The 24628-nt window shown below is 38.5% G+C and overlaps 2 protein-coding genes across 2 annotated transcripts; one reads left to right on the top strand and one right to left on the bottom strand.

Annotated features, from left to right (window-relative positions):
* Positions 1–1906: 1906 nt before the first annotated feature.
* LOC145980247 (uncharacterized) lies at positions 1907–2626 on the top strand. The gene has a single exon (XM_083113258.1). The coding sequence runs from the start codon at positions 1907–1909 to the stop codon at positions 2624–2626; it is 720 nt and encodes a 239-aa protein (XP_082969384.1).
* Positions 2627–5328: 2702 nt separating this feature from the next.
* Positions 5329–7797, bottom strand: LOC145980246 (XK-related protein 4-like). The gene is made up of 3 exons (XM_083113257.1): positions 7557–7797; positions 6828–6980; positions 5329–5783 (listed from the first exon to the last, which is right to left on the bottom strand). Exons 1-3 carry the CDS (start codon positions 7795–7797, stop codon positions 5329–5331), a joined length of 849 nt encoding a protein of 282 aa, XP_082969383.1.
* Between the last annotated feature and the right edge of the window lie 16831 nt (positions 7798–24628).

Genomic DNA, 24628 nt, shown 5'->3' with positions numbered 1-24628 from the left:
TGTGTTTTAGGTGATATGGCTTCCATGAGCTGCCTCCTGGACTTGAAGGACTTTTCCCTGCAGCCGACGGGACATGATGTGCCACAAATTCTCAATCGGGTTCAGATCTGGCGAGTTGGGTGGCAGCGGTGGCGCCAGGATTATTCATGTAGGGGTGCTGAGGGGGTGAGATTCTGAAAATAAGGAAAACATGAAACACGCATGCAACCTTTCAAAACTGGGAAAGCAAGGACAGTTTACTTTCTCTTGGTAGATAAGGTTTAGCATAGCACGTGGGCAAAAATAGCAAAAATTACATCCCTAATGTCGCCACTAAGAAGAAAACTACCCTTCATGTTACAACTTGCATTAAATAATTTCCCGAGCACGATACCTTAAAACCAGCTGAAATGTTTGCTCCAGTACAGTGTGTCTATAAAGTCACTTAACATTTCAATGAACTAATGACAAATCTTTTCTTTTCTCCAAGTGATCTGATAAAATGTACTCTATAGAAGAGAGAATAGCCGTTGTTTGTGCTCGTCTGCGTGGAATGACGTATGAACAGGTGCGGACGGACTTCACTCAGAAATTCAGAAAACCAGGCCCCACCAGGCTCGCTATTAAGAACTTGGTCAACAAATTCAAGTGAATAGGTAGTGTTGAGGATGATGAACATCCTGGTAGGCCAGCCGTAACACCACAAATTGTGGAAAATGTACAGAACGCGATCGCACGTAGCCCCACCGCATCGACCACGCGACTCAGTATCCACAATCCCAGCATCTACCAACCGTGGCTCATAGCACGGTGGATTGGGGCACACCAAGCTTCTTACTATACACCAACAGGATGGGGCACCACCCCATCTTGCCATCATCGTTCGTGATCACCTAAACTAAGTTTTCACCGGTAGATGGATTGGTCGTGTCTCGCAACGGGGAGTTGCCCCCCCCCACCCTTCGATCTGACACCATTAGACTGTTTCATTTGAGGGTTTATCAAGTCTAAAGTGTACGGGGCGAGGATCCACAGCATGGCCCAGTTGTAACAACGCATTATGGCCGCAGTTGCTGAGATTACACCAGCTATGTTGGAGAAGGTGTTTCGGGCTGTAGTACAGGAGATATAGTTTTTTGGGTGGAACTAATTCCCACAAAGACGGGGTTTGAGTTTTGTAGTTCGTTGTTGGTATCTTTTTGATATACTGAAAGTCTAGAAAAATCTGAGTGTGCAAAATACGTTTTTTGGCCGCCATCTTGAAAAATCATCATGTGTGGTAACAAATTACACGGTAGGTGTGAAAAAATATTTAAATTCCTTTTTTTTTTCTGGTGACTTGAAGTATTGACGTCTTCTAAGAAATTGAAAATGGCAGAAAGGAACTGTATCTTGTGCTCTGAAAGTGAAAGCGAGACTTCAAAGTGTGTTAAGTTGTCTACTAAAGGTATGCAAGGTATCATCAGTGCAAGTAAAATTCGAAAAGACAATATCCATGAGTTATTTGAACCATTTCCTGATCACCCTGTGAGTGTCCATGTCGAATGCCGCCGTCTGTACACGAATCCCAAAAATATCAAAAGTGATATGAAATTGAAGTTGCATACTCAGGATGAAGCACTAGCCAGCTGCAGTAGAGTATTACGGTCGGATATACCAACATTTACATTTAAAGAACACTGTTTGTTTTGTGGTTGCTTTATTATTGACAGTGAGAAACGGGTTAAATCTGGCGTTATACAGGTCCGTACAGTAATGTTTCAAAATTCTGTTATGAAGGCGTGTAACTCCAGAAATGATTTATGGTCAGTCAATGTTCAATCACGATTGCTATGAGTTAATGATTTACCAGCAGCAGATCCCATTTATCACCAGGCATGCAGCGTAAATTTTCGAAAAGGTGACCCGATCCCAAAGAAGTACCGAGATGATTCCCAAGACGAATTACGTTGCAAGCCTCTTGCATGGAAGAAGCATGGGTGATAGTCAACGAGCTTCATGGATATTGAGCCACCCTGCATGCTGCGAAGTTATTTTCGCTATGAGCAATCTCACCGATGTCTCCCGTGTTAGCAGTGAACAACACATTGAAATATCCGATGCTAGGAAATCTAGAGATATGAAGGATTTTCTTACACTACTTCAATTTTTGGAAGAACACAATCCATTTGATTCACAATGCGTTGAGCTACATAATATTTTTAGTGGGTTAGTAGACAGTCAACACAAGGTAACTGCAGATGAAGCTAAGTTAATTGGACTTCGTATCCAATCCAAACTGGCTGGAAAAGCTTTCAACTCTGTTACCATGGTTAAAAAGGATCAAGCTGTCACAATGAAGATATTAAGAAAAGGTAATGTCATTGACGGAGCTATTCAACATATTGATACAGGACTCCTCACCAAGAGAATGCTGGTATGTTTGTCTGTAAATCCTGATCTGCAAAAATTAAGGGAGAACTTCAATTATGAATTATCTATACTTCCTCCGTCTCTATTTGATCCAGAGACTCAGTTATTGAGAAAAAGTGACAAATCATCATTGGCAAGAACTTTGGATGACATAGCAAATAGTTTAAATTACATGTTACCTGCGGAAACATCGTATGTTCTTGACGGGGGTGCACTACTACACAAATTGCCATGACGAAAAACTGGGAAATTTTCAGATGTGTTTCAACTATATAGCAGTCATATTGCTAAGCAATATAAAGTTGGGACAATTGTATTTGATGGCTATGCCATCTCCAGTACAAAGTATGTAGAGCATCAGATAAGCACAATTGAAATTTGAAAGTATCGTTATCGGCACAAAGTGGTATCGGTTCAGCCCCTAATCATCACTCATCCTCATCTTCGCGATTAGCCAAAAGTTGCAGAAAAGCGAAGTAAAATAAACAAAATCGATGAATCAATTCTGATTATTGATTTTTTTTATTCCAATTCATGATAATCTCATTGGGAAACAGACTGAATGAAAATTTTCGCCTACTATTACTTTTGCCGTTAAGTGTACCATGAATCTCGTGACACGTACTTTCTCCTTGGACCAATATTTATTGTTGTTAACTTCATTTCTTATTCTACAAATGTTTATTATTATTAATCTTAACTCTCTGTTATTTATTTTGTGATTCTTGAGGTATGTGGTATGTCGTCGTCGCCTTCTAATAAAGGGGTACCGGGTACGATACCCGGTGGAGGCACAAGTGGTTCGGATCCCACTTTAAACTGTAGGTCCAGTCCCGATTAGCCTTACTGTGCATAAAGTGGACTTAAAACAACAAATTAATCAATCAATCATTGTGGTATGTAATATTTAGACCTATCACTGATAATGTCAGGTTAGTGACTGACCTGTATATACGTATCTTGTATGAGCTGTTGCTATGGGAATTACGACTGTGTTTTGTCTTTATTTCGGGCTTTGAGTTTTAAAAGAGTGGTCACCATAAGGACAGGAAGACATTAGTGTTTCGAAGATAGTGATGATATTCAACAACAGTTTGGAACATATAGATATTAACAATAGAACCTGAACTCGGCAACTCTGGCTAGAAACTGCAAACGTGGTGTGAGCCATAAAAATAAAGAAGAAGAAGTGGTCAAGCTGAATTGTAAGATGCTGTTATTTCTTTGAAATTCCAATGGAACTACGCACATAAGTATTTTTATTTCGCTAAGAAGTAAAATACACTGCTTTTCTCTTAGTGACAACTTGACTGTGATTTTTATTTCACCAACGAACGTACAGAGATATTACCCATACCCTGAGAGGGAACACGTGAATGCTGAGAATCTTCATGTGAACTTATTACTTGCTGTTTGATTTAAATCATGTTCTTTTGACTAAAGGAACGTGTCACTCGGTTCGCAATGCTAGGCTAGATCTGAAATACATAATTATCTTTTATCACGTCGCACCTGTGTGTCGTTCTCTCAATAAGCCACCATTTACTACAAGAGACAAGGAGTCGATAAAACGTCACGCACAATGAGGAAATTAATAGCCTCGCGACTCAAGGCAGAATCAAGGCTGATAAATTACGAGCTCAGAACCTTGGAAGATCTCGCGCAAGAACAGCCCTGACGGTACGCTTAAAGGATTTATAGATCCGCTATAAAAAGGAAATCGAGAGTGATTAATTTCGCAATTAAGATCATCGTTTATCATTAATTTATCGGACGGAAAAAATTGATGGGACGTTTTATCTGAATGAGTTTTTAGATGATTTGAGAGGTACTGGCAACCATGATAGGATCGAAAAAATGTCTTCCTTCTCTTGGCACTTTGGGAATATATCTTGTGCAATAAGGAAATTGCTTTTCTGTGAGTATGTCAATAGTTGTAGCATCTCCGATAATAACGTCTTCTCTTCCATTATAATATATTTTCTTAAGAATCGTGATATGAATTTTTATGTTTTTGTCCCGCTTTTGCTTTCAGTAATGCAGATTGGAGAATATAGTATTAGGAAATTGCAGTAAACATGGTCTTGTCAAAGGAGCCTCATAAGTTACTAAAGGGTAATTTTGCATTGGAGAGAGAGAGCAGGTGTAAGTGAAGACATTAAAAGTTTCACACTCTCTGTCTGTCTGTCTCTATCTTTCTCTCACTCCGTCTGTGTATCTCTCACTCTCTATCTCCTCTCTGTCACTCTACCTCCCTTGTCTCTCTCCTTTCCTTTCTCTTTCCTCCTCACTTTCTCTCTCTCTTTCGCTCTGTCTGCCTGTCTCTATCAGTCTGTCTGTCTCTCACTGTCTGCCTGTCTCTGTCTATCTGCTTGTCTCTTTCTATCTGTCTGTCTCTCCCTGCCAGTCTGCCTCTCTCTGTCTGTCTGTCTCTCCTTGTCTGTCTGTACCTCTCTGTCTGTCTGTCTGTCTCTCTCTCCGTCTGTCTGTCTGTCTGTCTCTTCCTGTCTGTCTCTTTGTCTGTCTGTCTGTCCCTGTTTGTCTGTCTGTGTCTCCCTGTATGTCTGTCTGTCTCAAAATGTCTGTCTGTTTGTCTCTCCCTGTCTGTCTGTCTCTCTGTGTCTATGACGCCAGGGGTCCAGAGTTCGAACCCCATGCTGGGTGTTCTTAGAGTGCCCCCTCGTAAATGGCATTATCATCGTCGCTGTTCGTCAAAATGGCAGAAAAGTTATATAAAATCTGGTCAATCAACCTGTCCAGGTTGGCATTGAGGTGCTTATTGAGAAATCCTCAATATATATTGAGTGACGAAGAAAAATGAATGGTTACGTTTCGAACACACTGTACAAAAAGATGAGTAAAAAATATCATTTCTGAAGAGAAGGAAATAAAGCTGTACGTAGTAATTACTTTATTAAAATGTAAAAAAGCAAAACATCAGACTGTCGATTCTGTCTTGTCAGTCCATAAATCTTTACTAGTTTTGTGGTGGAAGAAACCGTAGTACATTACCATAAAGAGAAGACTGAGATCGAAGGAGGACAGTTGGATAAGCGTCTTGACGTACAACTCGACGGGCGCCGAGTCAATGTTCATTGCCCAGATTACGGACAGGATGCCAGCGTTCTCGAAGATCACTAAGATGTAGTAAGGTAGGTAGTGCCTCTTGGTGGAACCGTCTGTGAGTATTACTAAGGTGAAGTTGTAGATGAAAGAGGCTGATACCTTGGTGAAGATGTCCTCCGCTACTTTGGACCAGCGCGTGTTCTTCTGAAGTGGTTCGTTCAGTCCGAACAGCCAGATCATCATGATGCACCAATGGACGACGAACAGAAGGATAACGTAGGTCTGGAATTCCTCCGCGAACATCCATAAGATGATGATGCGCGAAACTGCAACAGAAGAGGAAAGGTTTATGAGATATCGTCTACTCAGACTGTAAATGGTCTATTTTTTCAGGAAAGGCCTTTGAAGTTGTCACCATTACGCTGAAGGTTTGCATCGTTGCAAATGCTGATATGTTGAAGCCTCTCTAAAAAGAAGCCATTGTTTCGTTAGGTACTTATGCTGTAATTAATTGTTGACATTTCAGATAGAACAATTGTACGCAACACAAGCTTTGATTTGAGATTTCTACATAGGACACTACATTCTGGAACCGAGATGGAGATGAAACAACTTCATTATGAATTTCTCATTTCGTAGCAAAGTAAAAAAAAAATAATTCATTTCTTGGGAAATTAATGAACTACTTTGATTCCACTATTATTTAAAATTTGTGTCTGTTAACAACAAAAGTAAGAACCGAGGACCATTACTACTGCTAAGCAGCTCCCACAAGTGACTTAGGTTAGAATATAAGTGGTTTCTCTCATACTCAGATGGCGGTTGTGTCGTAAGGTTTCATTGGCTGTTGGAGTTTGCACTCTGGTGGGTGCTTCCAAATCCTGCAAATTGACCAAAAGGATACTCAATATATCAATATTGGTTGTATGAAGGCATCAGACGATAGCAGAGATGAAACAATTCCATTCTTAATACACCTCAGTCAAAATTTTCTTTTAACCGCTTTTCTATCTATTTATTCATCTTTCCTAACCTCCTCTTTCTCTCTCTTCTTGTGTGCTTCTATCTTTTTGTATGTTCCCCTTTTCTTTATCTACCTATATCCTTCTACATTTCTTTTTCTCAATTTTCCTCTGTTTCTGTTTCATACTTTCTGTTTGTTTGTTTATCTTCTTCTCCATCCGCTTATTACTCTGTCTCTTAGCTTTTCTATTTCCATATTTATCTGTCTCTTACCTTTTTTATTTCCATGTTCCTTTTCGTAATTTTATATCTCATTGTTTTCCTCTTTATTATTATTATTAATAATTATTATAAACATGTTTTAAAACCATTTGTTCTGGACATCCTCTCTGGCTCATTCGACTTACCAATTTCCATAGCGTGCCACAAGAAGTGAAGAACTTTTCCAGCTGATGACATCTGTTGGGAGGCACGAACAATCCTAGTGCTACCGTGATACGAAGTAACGTTCCAGGCCAACCTGATAATTGCGATGGATATCTTGATCCATTGTTGAATCACTGCAGCACAAGGAGAAAGCTGGTTACAAACACATATGAAACTCGTAGCCGGACAGATCCCTAGTTACGGGAGCAACATTTTCAAACTCTCACCTTATGTATTTTCTAAACGAATCATATGAAAGTTTTGATTTGACCTTACAATGTTAGCAGTTTACAGACATGTTGGAGACTCAGGGTGTCGTTATTCTTTATGTATTTATACATTTTGTACTGTGGCGGCGATTGGGTTCCAAAACCAGCGGGCCAAGGTTCCAAAACTGGGGGCAAGGACATTGTATTGCCTGCCCTTTTGTAGATAAGGTTTAGCATAGAGCGGGGGCAATAGTGGCGCTTGCCCCCCTTCTCCTCATTCCCCCCTATTCCCCACAATCACCGCCACTTCACAACAGCGTACTCTTTTACCAGAAAAAGAAATTCAGCTTCAGGTCCCTACGATAAGCAGTTTCTCTTCAACTGTTTTCTTGTACATTCTTGCATATTCAAGATGGCGCGTCTGCAAAATTTTCCTTCCGGGCAGTGTTGACAATGTAAAAGAACCTTCCGATAAAGGTTAAATGTAAACATAATAATTACATATATCTTGTGGAACTTTATCTGCATCCGTGGCTGCATCTGTGATTCCATATGTGACTCCATCTTTGGCTCCATTCGTGGCGCCACCTGTGATTCGCATGATGGTCAACTGAAGAATGAGCTGTGGGGCTGATTCAATGGAACTCTCTGTGAGACCTAGGTATTTTGTGTTTGCCTTCTCCCTGTTAATCTTATGGAGCAATTCCTCTTGTTCCTGGGCATTGTCACTCTTAGAATCCATGTATTTCAGGGAATCCAAGATGATTCTTCCTTTCCTGAAAATAAAGAAAGTATAGGATGTTCATAAAGACCCGCTACCAATTCAGTGAATCATGACGTTCCAACCGTACAAGTTACCGCAGTGCTGTCAATGCCATGAACCTTTTTGTTTCCATTGGTATGTAGCCTCCCTCCGTAGCGTAGTGATTAACACAACGCGCTGCGACGCCAGGGGTTCCGGGTTCAAATTCCGGCCTGGGCATGGTTCTTCCAGTGCAAAGAGAGGCAGAGAGACAGATAGAGATAGTCAAAAACTGAGAGAGAGAAAAACATACACAGAGAGAAGGAGAGGCAGAAGAAAAATAAGAAATGGACCAAAAGATACATAAGGAGACGAAAGAGAGATACAAGCAGATCCCTCAACCCTTAGCTATGATTTTTTTTTTCAATTCCCAAGCCCTTGTGACAGTTTGTTTGCAAACATACTAGGTACATCGCGGACATAGGACACTGGCTCTGGTGACATCAAGCTTCGCCAGTGAGTTGAAACAGATATCTGGGGTTGAAACTTGCAAACCATTTAGTCAGCAGGTAAAAGCAAACGTGCGAGTGGCGCCTCTCAGCGTTGAGTGAAAGAACTTCTTGAAGACAGGAATTCATATAGTGGAACCACAAGCAAAAAACCTGCGCAGACCTGTTAAGCCTGTGCACCGTACTCCCGAAAGGAGGGGAGGGTGAGAGTGGACCATGCTTCCTTATGACCTGAGCTCAACGGAAGAAGGGAAAGCTGCGTGGGGACTTTTCGTCCAAGGTTTTTTTTCCTTGTGGTCGCTCTATAGCAAAGGTGGTTTGATACCTGTGCACAATATCTGCTTATGATGCGTTCATGTCTGTAAAAAGAGAGATAGGGAGAAACACGTTGGGAGCTCGAGAAGGAGAGAAATGATGGAATAAAGATACAAAAAGATAAACGAAGTAAAAGAGAGAAGAGGTAGTAAGATAGACAAGAGGCGCGAGCAAAGAAAGACACAAAAAACAAACGAAGAACAAAAGACAGTATAGAGGTTAGATAGAGACGGTAACAAGTTATTTCCAAACCCTGAAAACATGAATTAATTTTCATTGTGTCTTTACCTGAAGGATGGATGAAGGTTGAAAACCAAACCCACGACTCGAACAATCCAGGTTAAAACACTAGGATACGTGCAGTCATCTTTGTCGTCATTAATATACCTGAAGGAATAAGAAAAAGGCATTTATAGTAATATTTCATTTATATTATTAACCTCACCTTTAGAAATACAGATAATACATTCACACGTGAATATACTTTAGAAAATTTCAATTTCGTGCAATATTAGCTACAACTATTTGGAAATTTACCAGTTATTTCTAGCAGATCTATTCTCTCTTCACATAAGGATAAAAACAACTTTATCATGTGGTGCAAAAATAACACTGGTCGACATGGGTTTGGATAACTCGCAGATGTGTGTTGTCTCTGAATAATTTCAGCATGCTGAGTCCAAAAATGAAATCCATTTTTTCCCATCACGTCAGGATCTTTCACAATAAAATATGTATTTCCACTATTTTCTCAATAGATAGCTCTGTTTTGATGGTAGTAAAATTTTGATTTTCTACAATACAAATACTCCCAATTTTGAACAATGAATGCATGTAGAAATTGTGTGAATTTCATAGACCTTTCACCTTCACGTGATACATTAGAATGAACATTATATTGACTTTAGTTACAAAATTTATTTTCGAAATCCGCCAAAAAATGTCTAATCCACAATCACATAATATGGTGTGTTCAAGAAATTACATGAAATACATGAATGAAATTGGCACACGGTAACTACAATGAAAATAAGGTACATACCGAGGTAAATACAAGGTACAGTGTCTCTCAAAAGTTTTAGGACAACGACATTTTAAACTAGGCAACCCAATTTACACAAGGCGTTGGTGGGTTGCGTGTAGAGTTAGGCTCAATTTCAGGGTTGCCACATGCACAATAAATATTTATAAAATACGCGAAAGAAATAAAAACAAGTATTAGTGTATAAAAAGTATTAAAAATATCAATATTATATCGCAAGTGACAACATTCTTTCTGAAAGAAAAATAATAGCTTTTCTAGCATTTCATCACTGATGAGTCTACAGAAAGGAGAAGAGGTAAGAGAAAACGAGAGGTGACAAAGGACAGGAGAAAGAGAAAGCGAGAGGAGAAGAGGAAAAATAGAGGAGAGAAGGAAGAGAGGATAGACGAGGAGAGGAGATGTAGTGAGGAGAATGGAAAAATATTCTAGGAGAGATGAGGAAAATGGAGCAAAGAAGAGAAAAGAGTAGGAAAACGAGAGAAGAGTGGAGAGTAGAGTAAAGGAGAGAAAAAGAGAAGCACGAAAAGAAGAGGAGAAAAGTGAGTGGAATCGGAAATATAAGACAGGAAAGGAGATACGAGGAGTGGAGATGACTGGGATGGAGATAAGATGCGAGAAAAGTAGGGAAGGCGATATGAGATAAAAGCAGAGCAGAAGGAGGGGAGAGAAGAAGGAGAAGGAGAAGAGAAGAACATAAGGGACTGAAGAGAAGAGGTAGTTGCAGAAAATATCGTCTCAGCGTCAAGAATTGATGCATTGGTCAAATTATCGACATGAAACATTCAATAACATTTTGAAATGTATTGGAGAATGTATTAAATCGGTGCGAAATGCCTTTTGGCTTAGTTCAGAGCAAGGTAAAATCTTCCATGTAAGATCTTTGATTTTACCTGCGATTATACCACTAAAAACACGAATATAATTTTAATATTTATAAGAATTATCCAATTTTTGTCCACTTCTCGGTTCGTTGAAATGGATATTTTGTAATTTAATATTTCCCGTCACCCCATCGTTAATTCCAAACTGAATCATTCCGTTTCACACAGGGTGAACAATGAACACAATGGGATAGGTCTAAAACTTACGAAAATTTTCTGCCACCGGAAGGGTTTGAACCTACGACCATCAGATTGACAGTCCTGAACGTTAAACACTACCCTACAATTTTCGCTCCTGAAAGTAAGTAGAAGGAGCTGACCAATGTGAAATGTAGATGCAACTCTCCTCCTACATGTAATGTGCAAACAATACTTGTTTGTAACAAAGAAAACGAAGGTAATACGACTCGGAGAAAACATTTAATGGAGAATTACACATGATGAGAACTTTTCATTCGATATTTGCGGAGGTATCCTTGCATCGAACTCGAGTGGGAAAAGGGGTAAAATTAGTATGTCCTGAATTGCCACAAATATAAATAGTTCTTTCATTAATATTTGTCAATGTCTTTGAAGCAGTACACAATTATCGTTAAAGTATTATAATTCACGATCTTATACATGAAAATATCCCTTTCAACGTGTGTCAATTCATTTATTTGTTTATTTTTTTATAAATTCCATTTGCAGAACAATGTAGCTACTATACACTGCTATTACAATTAATGTTACCATGCTCTTGTTTGTAATAAAAGGAGAATTAAAAAAAGAACACCTCCTGGGACCACAATCAATGCTTTCAAGAACTCTAACCAATACACTACGCCCTTTGCTTCCCTTGGAGCAATAGTTCTTAATTATTCTGTCGCGTCATTATTGTAAACGTTATGCTGCAAAAAGAAGTTCAATACTCTGATATAAGTTAGCTCTGTACTTCTAGAATTACTCTATACACATGCATTTGAAAATTAACTCTGAATTTATTTCTTCGTTGTTAGTATATCTAAGCTTGTGAATATATTTTATTTGTAATTTTATAACGGTTACATGAACATCTAGGAAATAGTTCCTTATAATAACCTCAGGTTGAACAAGTTGCCAATACAAAGAAATGGAATACAGATTGTCTTCGAGCTTACATTGTTAAAAAGGAGCGGGTACGCGTATTACCATCCCAATACTTATTCAATAAGGTTTCTTGGTCGTCAGAAATTATCACTTAAACTATTGCATGTTTAGCTAGTGCCCACCTAGCCGCCTCTGATGAAATCTATCATTCTTCAGATTCTCTTTAAAATTCGACTCTGGTCACTCGTAACTTGCTGGGTGCATCGACGGACAATGTTTTGCGATAAGGAGCGGCCTTGAATAGCATGAGTGAGTCACTTTGAACGGGAGCAAGCTACGCTACCAAGGTTGTCTGCCTTTGAAAACCAAGTCATTTTTTTTTCACCGTTTCCGAACGCGATTGCTATTGTAGAAGTATATATTCTCACAAGAGAGCAAGAAAGAAAATTAGACCAATGTTCTCCCGTCGTTTAAAACCAAATATTATCTATTAAACGAAAAGTTCACGATTGTCAATAAACCTATCTGAGCATAAGGTGGATGTAAATAATAAATTTAATACAAAGATTCTCCAAAATTTCTCTCCCACAGTCTACGTCAATAACGTCAGGCCAGTATCTAGGGGGGCATGGAGGCCATGCCCTCCTCGAACCCTGAAATATTTAAATGTGAACCTATCAATAACTACGAAAATAACATCGTCGATTTTAGAAATGTGTAAACATTTCAATTTTGTTCTTACATAAATGAATCTGTTTCTTGCGCAAAAGTCTTCAGGCTGCATATTGGATGGTTTTAGTTTTATAATGCAAGGCTAGCAGACGTCCGATTCACCGATTTAGACAGGACAGTGCGCTACTTTCAATCCCTGTCCCGACTTTTTCGAACTGCAATCGTGATGCGAGAATGTCTCTTTGTTATTGTTGTTTTCTTAACTCACAATTAGACATGTTCTTTATTGTAATAATAATTCCTAGTACGCAACATTTAATTTATAAATATATTATTTTCTAAACATAGAATTATCATGACTTTTGAATCGCGCTCGAACTATTTGAACTATTTTGTAATATCTGTCTCTCTCTCTCTCATACACACACACACACACACACACACACACACACACACACACACACACACACACACACACACACACACGCACATTAGGGTCTGGCCACTCCCTCAAAGAAATCCTGCGTACTGGCCTGGTCTACGTCAATGACAGAAATGCAAGCAATACTTTTATTTATATTTAACCCAATTAAAGGAATGTGGAAGAATTTAAAAGAAATAAGAAAGAGCGGAACTACTGTTATTCTACTTTAAAAATTGTTGTCCTTTGAGGAAGAAAAATAAGAAGGATTTACACCAGCACCTTTACACAGTGTCCCACGAGTCTCTCTTGACTAATACTGTCAAGTGTGAAGAATAAAATTTTCCGCTTGTTTACTTTTAACGTTGCGCAGATTTGGTAGTTCGCAAACGGTGTAATTATTTCGTGTTACCTTACGCAACAGCAAATACATTTCATAAGACTGTTCTGAACACCAGACTTGCGTCAGTAAACAAGCATTTCGTCTGTTGCAGTATCACAGGAAAAGAACATCGTCCTGCAATGTTCAAGCCTATAGATATTTTTCATTAATAATGTCTAATAACAATAATAAGTTAGAAGAAATAACTCGCATTTTCACAACTACCAATATTCTCGTTTTTCTTCATCACTTCGAAAATTATTTCTCGAACATATCTGCTATACTACAAGAAAGCAATCCAAAATTAAAGTAAAAGTTCAACCACATGTATACCCAACTTCATTTGCAATATTGAAGAGACAGAATACATAAAAATTGTTGTTTTTATCGAAAGTAAAGGCGTGATGTAGTGGTTAGAGTTCTTGAAAGCATTGATTGTGGTCCCAGGTTCGATCCTCCTTAGGAGGTGTTCTTTTTTTAATTCTCCTTTTATTACAAACGAGAACATGGTAACATCATTTGTAATAGCAGTGTATAGTAGCTACATTGTTCTGCAAATGGAATTTATAAAAAAATAAACAAATAAATGAATTGACACACGTTGAAAGGGATATTTTCATGTATAAGATCGTGAATTATAATACTTTAACGATAATTGTGTACTGCTTCAAAGACATTGACAAATATTAATGAAAGAACTATTTATATTTGTGGCAATTCAGGACATACTAATTTTACCCCTTTTCCCACTCGAGTTCGATGCAAGGATACCTCCGCAAATATCGAATGAAAAGTTCTCATCATGTGTAATTCTCCATTAAATGTTTTCTCCGAGTCGTATTACCTTCGTTTTCTTTGTTACAAACAAGTATTGTTTGCACATTACATGTAGGAGGAGAGTTGCATCTACATTTCACATTGGTCAGCTCCTTCTACTTACTTTCAGGAGCGAAAATTGTAGGGTAGTGTTTAACGTTCAGGACTGTCAATCTGATGGTCGTAGGTTCAAACCCTTCCGGTGGCAGAAAATTTTCGTAAGTTTTAGACCTATCCCATTGTGTTCATTGTTCACCCTGTGTGAAACGGAATGATTCAGTTTGGAATTAACGATGGGGTGACGGGAAATATTAAATTACAAAATATCCATTTCAACGAACCGAGAAGTGGACAAAAATTGGATAATTCTTATAAATATTAAAATTATATTCATGTTTTTAGTGGTATAATCGCAGGTAAAATCAAAGATCTTACATGGAAGATTTTACCTTGCTCTGAACTAAGCCAAAAGGCATTTCGCACCGATTTAATACATTCTCCAATACATTTCAAAATGTTATTGAATGTTTGATGTCGATAATTTGACCAATGCATCAATTCTTGACGCTGAGACGATATTTTCTGCAACTACCTCTTCTCTTCAGTCCCTTATGTTCTTCTCTTCTCCTTCTCCTTCTTCTCTCCCCTCCTTCTGCTCTGCTTTTATCTCATATCGCCTTCCCTACTTTTCTCGCATCTTATCTCCATCCCAGTCATCTCCACTCCTCGTATCTCCTTTCCTGTCTTATATTTCCGATTCCACTCACTTTTCTCCTCTTCTTTTCGTGCTTCTCTTTTTCTCTCCTTTACTCTACTCTCCACTCTTCTCTCGTTTTCCTACTCTTTTCTCTTCTTTGCTCCATTTTCCTCATCTCTCCTAGAATATTTTTCCATTCTCCTCACTACATCTCCTCTCCTCGTCTATCCTCTCTTCCTTCTCTCCTCTATTTTTCCTCTTCTCCTCTCGCTTTCTCTTTCTCCTGTCCTTTGTCACCTCTCGTTTTCTCTTACCTCTTCTCCTTTCTGTAGACTCATCAGTGATGAAATGCTAGAAAAGCTATTATTTTTCTTTCAGAAAGAATGTTGTCACTTGCGATATAATATTGATATTTTTAATACTTTTTATACACTAATACTTGTTTTTATTTCTTTCGCGTATTTTATAAATATTTATTGTGCATGTGGCAACCCTGAAATTGAGCCTAACTCTACACGCAACCCACCAACGCCTTGTGTAAATTGGGTTGCCTAGTGTAAAATGTCGTTGTCCTAATACTTTTGAGAGACACTGTACAAGGAAATATATGAATATTGTTTGGGGGATGCACGAAACGTGCTAAATGTTACAATTCCTTGTACAGTCAACGGCAAAGATAATGGTAGGCAAATTGTCTACCGCTATTTTCACTACTTTTTTATTTCTACATCCTGTGTTGTTTTAAGGAATGAAACTATGGTGGTTCGAAGCAGACATTGCTCTCTGCTTATTGACGTCTTTATTTCAATCCATTGTCATCACATTGTGTAATACAGACAGAATGAAAATGGTGTTGGACAATTCGCCTACTGTTTCTTTCGCCGTTGGGTGTACCTTGTATTTACCTTGTATGTACCATTGATTTCATTGTATTTACCTTCTGCCCATCTCAGTCATGTATTTTATGTATTTCCCTGAACATTTCATTTCTTTAAAATCCATTGGGACGAGGGAGCAAAACACCACCGACGAACTGACAGCACGCTCAGCATCTAAGAAGGCAAATCAATCCGTTTCGAGGACATAACCCCACGATCCAGCCAAGTTAACCGGAGCAAAACCACTTCCCTGCCCTTGAAATTCCAGCTGTTGCAGTTGCAGAAGCAAACAATTCATCCCAAATAACCAAACAACGCACGCAATTTACCTCTACTATCTAGCACCACCCTTCAGAAGAAAAGCCGAATCCTGCGGGACGTTACTTACACCCCACCCTACCCAATAAGAATGATGATGACCATATGATGATGATGATATGGTGGGTTGATTGAACTTAATGACTTGGAGAAAAATCTTGACTTAGGTAAACATTCTTACGTAATGAGTGGAAATTGATGTCATCTCCGTGATCAGCATTCAAAATAAGACTTCCAGAATCACTTATTGATTTGGAAACAACAGAAATATCCTTTCTATAAATGTATTACCCTATGCCACATAATTGTGCACTTCTTAAGATGATAGGTCGGGTCCGGTGTAACATTTACACCCTCGACTTCGAAAGTTTTTTTTATGAAGATTATGTGATGCTAATTATGAAGAAAAGAGCTTTGGAGCGCGGAAACAAGTATTTACGAATTTACAGCCGTTTGAAGTTGAGATATTGTCGTTTGAAACTGTCGAGTCCAAATTTCCCACCGATTCCGGGCTCCGCCCCTGGCGTAATTGACCTACCGCCCCCTACCGCTACCGCGGCCCCTTTTAAAGGCATGTTAGAAATTGGGCGGAGTCACCTGCCCCCAACACTATTTTTCACTGTTTTCCGCATTGAAGGCTAAAATTAAACCTAAGAAGGTAATTTACCTCCTTTTGCCAAGGCCAGGCACTGAATTGCTGGTCGAAGTTAAATTTCAAAGTCCAAAAATGAAGTTAATCCTACGTTGGAAGTCCTTGTTGTCCTTTTCCACAGAATACCACCCTCCACTACCTTCCCATCATAAAAATAAGAAGTCGCAAATTATCCCATCCCACAAGTCATTTAGAAAATACAACCCTCCCCTTTTCGGCCTGCAGTTGCCAAAAATAAATTATTTATTCCAATTTCTGAAGTCGCATAAATGAAATCCAATGTCTGAAATGTCCAACCCGCCAATTTATCACACAAATAACATATCGCAATCGCAAATGTTCCCATTGCACAAGTCAATCGTAAGAAGAAAAAGAAAAAATTCAGACGTGCGCCTGTGACATGAATCCATCATCTGCCATCATGGAAGCCCTGAAAAACATCTTTCACGTTACGCAAGGAATTTTAATTTTAAGAAAAACGTAAGTTTGGTAGCACGTAGATCTAAGAAATTACCTTCCGCGCTATTTACAAACACTGTTTGTTACAAGGGACTAAATATTTTCACGAAAATATTTAAAATGTGCGGAAAATCGAGGGTGTAGAATGATACCCCAGAGCTCTAGGATTCGAGATTGGAATATCGAAGATCCAAATATGACGTAATCGAGTGCAATTCAAGTGTAATCATTCTGGTCAATGACTTTACCGAAAGAGACTTATGATATCGACAAGATCTTATCGTTCGGGAAATGCATTGTTATATAAACCACGAGATGTCTTCAATCTTCACCATGGTCAAATCTGTTTTTAATAGGAAATGTGACAATATAGTTGAATAAGAATTCCTCACTGAATATGTGCTTGGAGATAGCGTTTGGAATTCTCTGACATCTTATCAGGAATGCAACCAAACTATGTTTAAGTATCTACATCGAAGGACCTAAAAGATGATTATTTACTGTGGTCAGGAACAAAGGTAGAATTACTATCTATTCATTACATATCTCTCTATTTTCTATCTCTCTCTCTCTCCCCCCCCATATTCTTTATCTATCATCCATTGTAACGACCGCCATGTTAGGCAGATTTCAGTCGTATATTGGCATTTATCTTATTCGTATACTTTCAAGTTAAGAACTTGGATTAAATTATTTATACTTAATTTACGTTTTATCTTATGTTATAATATTATTCGCGTATTTTTGCAACATTTATTCAGAATTTATAGGCTAATCATTATCCCAAATAATATATGCAACGTTTTCATTGTTTTTCAAATCCAAAATGACTAGGATTGTTTCTATCTTTCACGCAGATTTTGTTGTTTAAGCACAAGTTAAATACATTTCTTCTTAATATCGACTTTTGTTCAACAATGTACAAGATTGAAGTAATTTGTCTTCGTTATAAACTAAATCTTTATTTAATCATTTTTATGTGCAAGGGCAAATATGAATTATTTGATAATATCAGTTTAGTTATTTCTATATAGTTTAATATTGTAATATTATAGCAAAGTATTTCTCCCTCGTTTTCAATAAAATATCGTTTTCCTATTGGCTGTTGATGTTATTAGTGGGGGAACCACGCTACGTGTTTTTGGCGATGTAAAAACTTCCACGTTGACATTTGTAATTGTTGCCAACTTGAACTTTAAGCTTACTATCGATAATTAACATTGATGTGTTATATAAATTATCAGTTTTTCTTGTGTTATTTTATGTTATGAGTTTGTATTATTGTAAGATAGAACAATCTGTTATGCTGCGCCTTGCGCTTGAGGTAGGCAGTTGAGGTCTTGCTATTAACTGTGAAGGCGGTGCGCGGACTCTCGTGTTAAATAAATTGCTTATCACTGCCTGCGAGCGTGCATGACCCAACAAAATATAATTTTAACTTGTGCGAATCAGTATGTACGCGCGCGATTCGTGATTAAAGATTTTGGACATTTTAATTATAAAGTATTTGAATTTTATTTACTGTCACGTGTCGCAATTAGGTGGTTTCCTTCCTGGATGAATGTGGATCGCCTTAATCCCGATCCCTGGGTGTGAACTGGTGCTTCCAACTGACCAGCCGGATCAAGGAGTGGTGTGTTGCCAATTCGGATCTCCATACCCTGAAGTTACGAGTGGTGGCACGTTGCACCATCATAAATTCTTTTGGACTTTATCCATCTTTCTCTAACTCTCTCTGTCTATAGCTCTTCTTCTCTATCCCATATATTACTCTCTCTCTCTCTCTCTCTCTCTCTCTCTCTCTCTCTCTCTCCACACATCCTTCTTTATCTCTCTCTGTTTTCCTCTCTGTCCTATGTATCTATTTCTTCCTCTTTCTCCATCTATCTTTCTCTATCAGTCCCTCTATCTCTCATTCTCTCTCCATCTCCCTATCTTCTTCTCACTTTTTACCCTCTAAAGCTTCCAGTTCAGGAATTTTCCAGCAACTTCTCTCGAAGCTCTCCCAAGAGGGATTGAAGGGATGCGACAAAAATAATCTTAAAATTCCGCTCAACCCCTCTGCAATGCTATTTATCTCGTTCTGCCAATTTTTCTAAGTTCGAGTACATTATGAATGGACGTTGGATACCGAATCCTGGATCCCGTATCCGAATTCATTCCAGTCTAATCCTCCAGTTCCTACAGTGACGGGGCAAGAAGTAAAATGAAAGAGGTGCCAGCTGGGAACGAGAATTTTATTTTAGGGGAGCAGTAATTGAATATGCACCTGAATACCATATAAAAATCTCGCTGAAACAACCTTTATTTACTTAGTTTTCCATGTTTGCTGAGAAACAGGCTTGTTGGACGGTGGACGTTCAACAACCGCACCCCCTTTTAGCGTCCTCACTGTTTATGCAGTATATGTTTCTCTCTTACTATGCCACCCTTTCTCTGCTAGTCTCTATCTCTTTCTCTCGGTCTATATTCTTCCAGTTTTCTCTCTGCATTACTATCAATTCCACTACTACCTTCTCTTTCATCTCCAAGTCTATTTGTCCTATAATCTTCTCTCTATTAGTAGGCAGTGGCTTACTGGAACTAGCTACAAGAAGCAAGGACAGACAGGAATTAAGGGTAACAGTATGGTATAGTGAAAACACATTTCTTCAATTTTACAGGAGAAACTATTTACGGAAATGAGTTTCTGTAGACTTTAGGAAGCTCGTGGAAGTGTTTTCTCCGTTCGTTCAACTTATTCGGCCGGTAAATCATGTATTTTTCGACATTAATGTATCTCCGATGCACGACAGCTCTTGCCACCATTACTACGTTCCGCGCGTTCGATTATGTAACCCCCTGTTAGTGTAGCAACCACGCGGTAGTTTTACAAGATGACGTGCGAGCGTTTTTTTTTTTTTCAATTTAATTTTCTGTTTGCCTAACGTAACTGAACCTAACCTAACCTTCCGTGAATGGATTGTGGATCAATTTTCGCTTAAAAACCTTCTGTGAATAGTTTGTGCGGCATTTTTCGGTTAATAAGTTTGGTAACACTGCATATCAGCTGAGGATAGACAACGTGAGTCAAGATTTGCCCGCGAATTAGCAACTAACAATAAATATTTGTAATGTGAAAAATTACGCTTTTTTCAGTGAAAAAAACAACAACAAAATCCCACGTGCAAAAATGTTCCGCTATGCATAACAGTACAAATGTAAATAATTAGGAAATAAACGAGTGAAATGTGTTTTCACTATACCATACTGTTACCGAATTAAGTAAGAGGAAATATTTGCATTGTATTTCTGTTGTTTATCGTCGCTTTTCTGTCACTTTTGTCTAATCACGACGGTGAGGATCCCGGGAACTTCGGTGGCAATGTCCTCAAGCGGATCTCCGTGGCGGAGTGGTTAGAACAAGGATCTACGATTCCAGGAGTCGCAGGTTCAAATCCCTGCCTGGGCATGGGTGTTTCTTGTGAGTGTCCCTTCGCCAATTTCATCCCCGTTATCCAAAAGTTGCAGAAGAGCTATGCTAATTAAGAAAAATGACAATTAATAACTAAACGTGCTCACCACAGAGCCGGATATAGTAGGAAGTAGTGCGCAGTTAGAGGAATTTATATAAGTTTATCAGAGTCTGTTTCAATGATGGATTGATTTCTTTTAAATTTTACTTCGCTCTTCTGCCACTTTTTGGCTGATCGCTAAGACGAAGATGAGTGATGAAATTGATGAAGGAACACTCACCAATACCAATGCCCACACCGGGATTCGAACATGGGACCCCTGGCCTGGTCGCGCTGTGCCAACCACTTCGCTACAGAAACCGCTGAGTTGGTTTCAAGTCCGTTTTATGCTCAGATAACTTAATTGCTACTGAAGCAACAGTTTTAAGTGGGGTCGAATCCGGCACCCTGTGATTAGAAGGCGATAGCCTTTCCACTACTTTAATGAGGAGGCCGTAGAGAAAAAACAAAGAAGAAATGCAGACATAATAAGAATGTAAGATCAAATCAGATCTAAAGGAAATGATAGTGTAAAGACCGAATAGGAATATACCTCACAGTGTTTGTTACTAGCCTGCCCCCCCCCCCCCCCCCCGCACACACACACACACACTTTACCTCCGCACTCGAGGTTCGGTGCACTTCGTACTCGGCTCAGATTTGTCTAGGGGTATCTTTCTATGTACGAGAATGCACGTGGGTTGCTACAAGTCAACATAAGTATATTATTATCTACAAGAGACAACTAATAACCTTTGTGAAACTTTACTGCTATAGGGGGAAAATTACCTTGTCCAGCATCTGTGAAATTAAAAACGGAAATTGTGGGTATTTTCTAAAGTTTAAGTAACGTAAAATTTGAAGTATATACAAGTCGTATCCGAACGTTCATTTCTCTAATTATCGGGCCAAAACTCTAATTTTGATGTTGGAATCTCTATTGTTTGTACCTGGATGCTTTACATTTCATGAATTACATCGGGAGTACGCTTGTCACAAGGTAGATTCGCGTTGCTCCAAGAAACGTCTTAACAGGCACGAGGTCGCCCCACGTGTACATTTCTCAACCTTCACGGTGACAAGGCACTAGGCTGCTCGGCGCACCGTAATTACTTCAAAATAACATCCAGTTCAAACTACCTGCTTACGTGTAAACTGGATACCAAGGCACTAGCTTGCCCGGCAATCCAATCTCTTACAGCATCGTTTTCAGGAGACCTGTCCTCCGGTCCTAGCTGACAGAAGCAAAAACAGCCTCTCCCTTCAAAGTCTCAGTTCCAACAGCCGACCTCCCCCACTCTCATCTGGGAGTTTATATACGTTTTCTAGGCGTCTGTTGCCAACGGCCCTTCTTTCAAAATTTTTAATCTTTTGAACGTTCGAAACACGAATAAAGAACAGAGAGCTACATGGTATTTATACGTGGAATAATAATATATTTATTATTGTATAATATAATTTATAACCGTGGTAGTAATACCTATTATTTATCTACTATTCAAATTTTATCATTTGCTCGACCAAACCCCTACAAAAATTTCTGGCGACGCAACACAAAACTCGTCACGATTAGCCAAAAGAGGCAGAAATATGAAGAGCATGGACGTCCACAGGATATTTTCTCAGAAGGGGGCAAAGGAGACATATTTTCCCCATAACAGTGATGCCCCTTAAAAAAAAAAGAAACACTGCTTCAGTTTGAAATTATCATGTTCCTTCAACACCCTCATAACGATGAACATAACCTAAATTACTCTGACTGAAATGAAATTATGTGTGAAATATATAATTTTTAGGTGGACCTTCATTTTTGGAACCACTACGCTACATGGAAGTGATGTTGGTTTTGGATTCTTGTGCGTTTACATCCCATAGTAACACCCCGTATAAACAGCGAATTAATATGATTGAGAAAGCCATTATTATCTGAAGGTAACTACGCAAAACATCTATATTATCTTTCGTTTCAGTGCAGGGATGACACAGACTGCTGCGAACGTTGGCCAGCCTGCATTACAAGCCTCGAAGGAGTGAACGTGTGCTCCATATGAGAGCTATTTCTCTCTCCTGTCTAGAAACCAAGGGAAGTTGAATGGATCTGTCACATTATCAGATGTCTGAAACACTATTTTGTTATTATATCGACGTGTACAAATTAACACTGAATAAACTGAATAAAATAATACTTTATGTTCAAGAAATAGTAGAGGAAAGTAACCAAACCTGGACCCCACTCCCTAATACGGACCCCCTTCCTGTTTCCGTAAGTAGGTGCTGCCGCGTAGTGGCAATGGGCGAAACACGTCAAGAATAACGAAAAGATTGTGTAAGGAAGGTATCAGCAGTAACGTTCAAGTATCATGTGCTGTAGTCCGCCATGACTTGCTTTTGTGTGAATGAAAGTTTGTACATCGGTGCACAACAGTGGGAATTTTGATAATTAAGACAGAGATAAGTAGCAATCTTGTTACAATTTATACACTAGTAAGTATTGTACTTTGAAATTATGGTAATGGTTTGTTTGAAGATAAGTGTGGTTTTATTGTATAAACAATAAAACTCCACGAGTAAAATGCCCTAAGTAGGACCCCTCAATGAATGCCTAACATTACAATTGTAATTGAAGCAAAGGGTCGTTACTCGTTAGTAAAGCCCTTTTACATATTATTTCAGATATTCAAGTGAAAAGGCAATGCAGGTGGGAGAAGGTGGGATGTCCAACAAATGGATAGGGCGATTGACGCAGTTAGGATATTGGTAGTCTTATATTATATTACTTTTGTACACCTATATTCTTTATGCAAGCTCAATAAATGTAATTCATTTACTACATATCATATATTTACATTTCTTTGCGTCTTTTCCAATTTTTGGAACTTGTTGAAGGAGGGGTCCGACTTTGGCCACTTTTTCTCCGTTGTTACTTTTCGTCCATTTTTACAGAAATGCTTACTGGCAAAGCATCATGCGCTTAAAGGTGGATGAAGTTACTCAAAACGTTAGCAAACATATCAAAGAACCCATTTTAATAAATTTCTAATAGAAATAATATGTCATAATGACACGAGAGATGAAAAACAAAACGGGGGTCCTACATCCGTCACTTTCCTCAACTTTCCACCATATTTGAAATTATTTTGGGGCTACTAATTTTGTTATTTTAAATATGACAATAAGTAAAAACTTTCAAATTAAGTTTTAATCTGTATTAGAACTTATTGATGTGAATATTGTGTGGTTATGATTATGTATAATAATTACACCGTCAGTCTGGAAGTGGACATTGTTAATCTGCGTCCTGGTTTGCATACATAATCAGTATAATGTCAAGCTTTCGAGGGCTCGTAGCGTCAAAAAGAGACGTCAAAAACATAAACTCATTTGTCTGAGAAACCTCTACACTGTGAAAGTTTGTACGCATGGCCGTAGTTTGGTAGGGGCTAGAGGGGCTAGGCTCCCAGAAACTGACATTAGCCCCCCCCCCACGAGAAGCATGAAAAATCATTATGAAACTTCATGTGTTACTTGTGAAGAGGTGGTTATTTTCGTTCAACCTCCCTCACCTTCACGACTTGCCTTTTACCCTCACCCCCTCACTCTCACGGGTCACTCTCACCCTCACAAGTCTTCTGAGGGAGAGGGAGAAGGTGAAGTCTGCCCTCATGAGGGTCGTCCTCTGCTCCTGCGGTGTGGAAGTCACACTTAAGGAAATAAGTTCAGATTATGTATCGATGCGGAATACAACAGAAATTACATAGGTGCAAGCATGGGTGCCCCTGCCCCCTGAGATTTCTGGAGAGAGCTAATGTAATTGAAATGTTGAAATTCTAGAGATATTTTATAACAAAAAATATTGTTTTCTATGACTTACAGACCGTAAGTTACTGCAACTATTATTATTATTTTTAAGGAGGGTTACATTTAAGCTTACAGTTTATCTAACTATAAAAACAGTTATTTTGTCCTACATGAATTAATGTTAAGTATACAGTTATGCAAATGGTATATAGATATACATAATATACAAATTACAAAGTTTAAATAAATATATTAGTATTAGTAGTAGTAAAAGTAATGTAATAATAATAATAGTATATTTTAAAGTGGTGAGAACAGTTTAAAAACCTTATACAGCACTATGTCACAAAGAGTAATATCACAGGATTAACTCACAATGGTTTTTACAGTAAACCTCATCTCATACCCAAAGACAATATTTGAAGG

The sequence above is a fragment of the Lepisma saccharinum genome, chromosome 27 (genome assembly GCF_977018435.1).
Source record: "Lepisma saccharinum chromosome 27, izLepSacc3.1, whole genome shotgun sequence".
Lineage (NCBI taxonomy): Eukaryota > Metazoa > Arthropoda > Insecta > Zygentoma > Lepismatidae > Lepisma > Lepisma saccharinum.
Note: the sequence above shows the minus strand (reverse complement) of the source record. Positions and strands in the feature narration are given on the sequence as shown.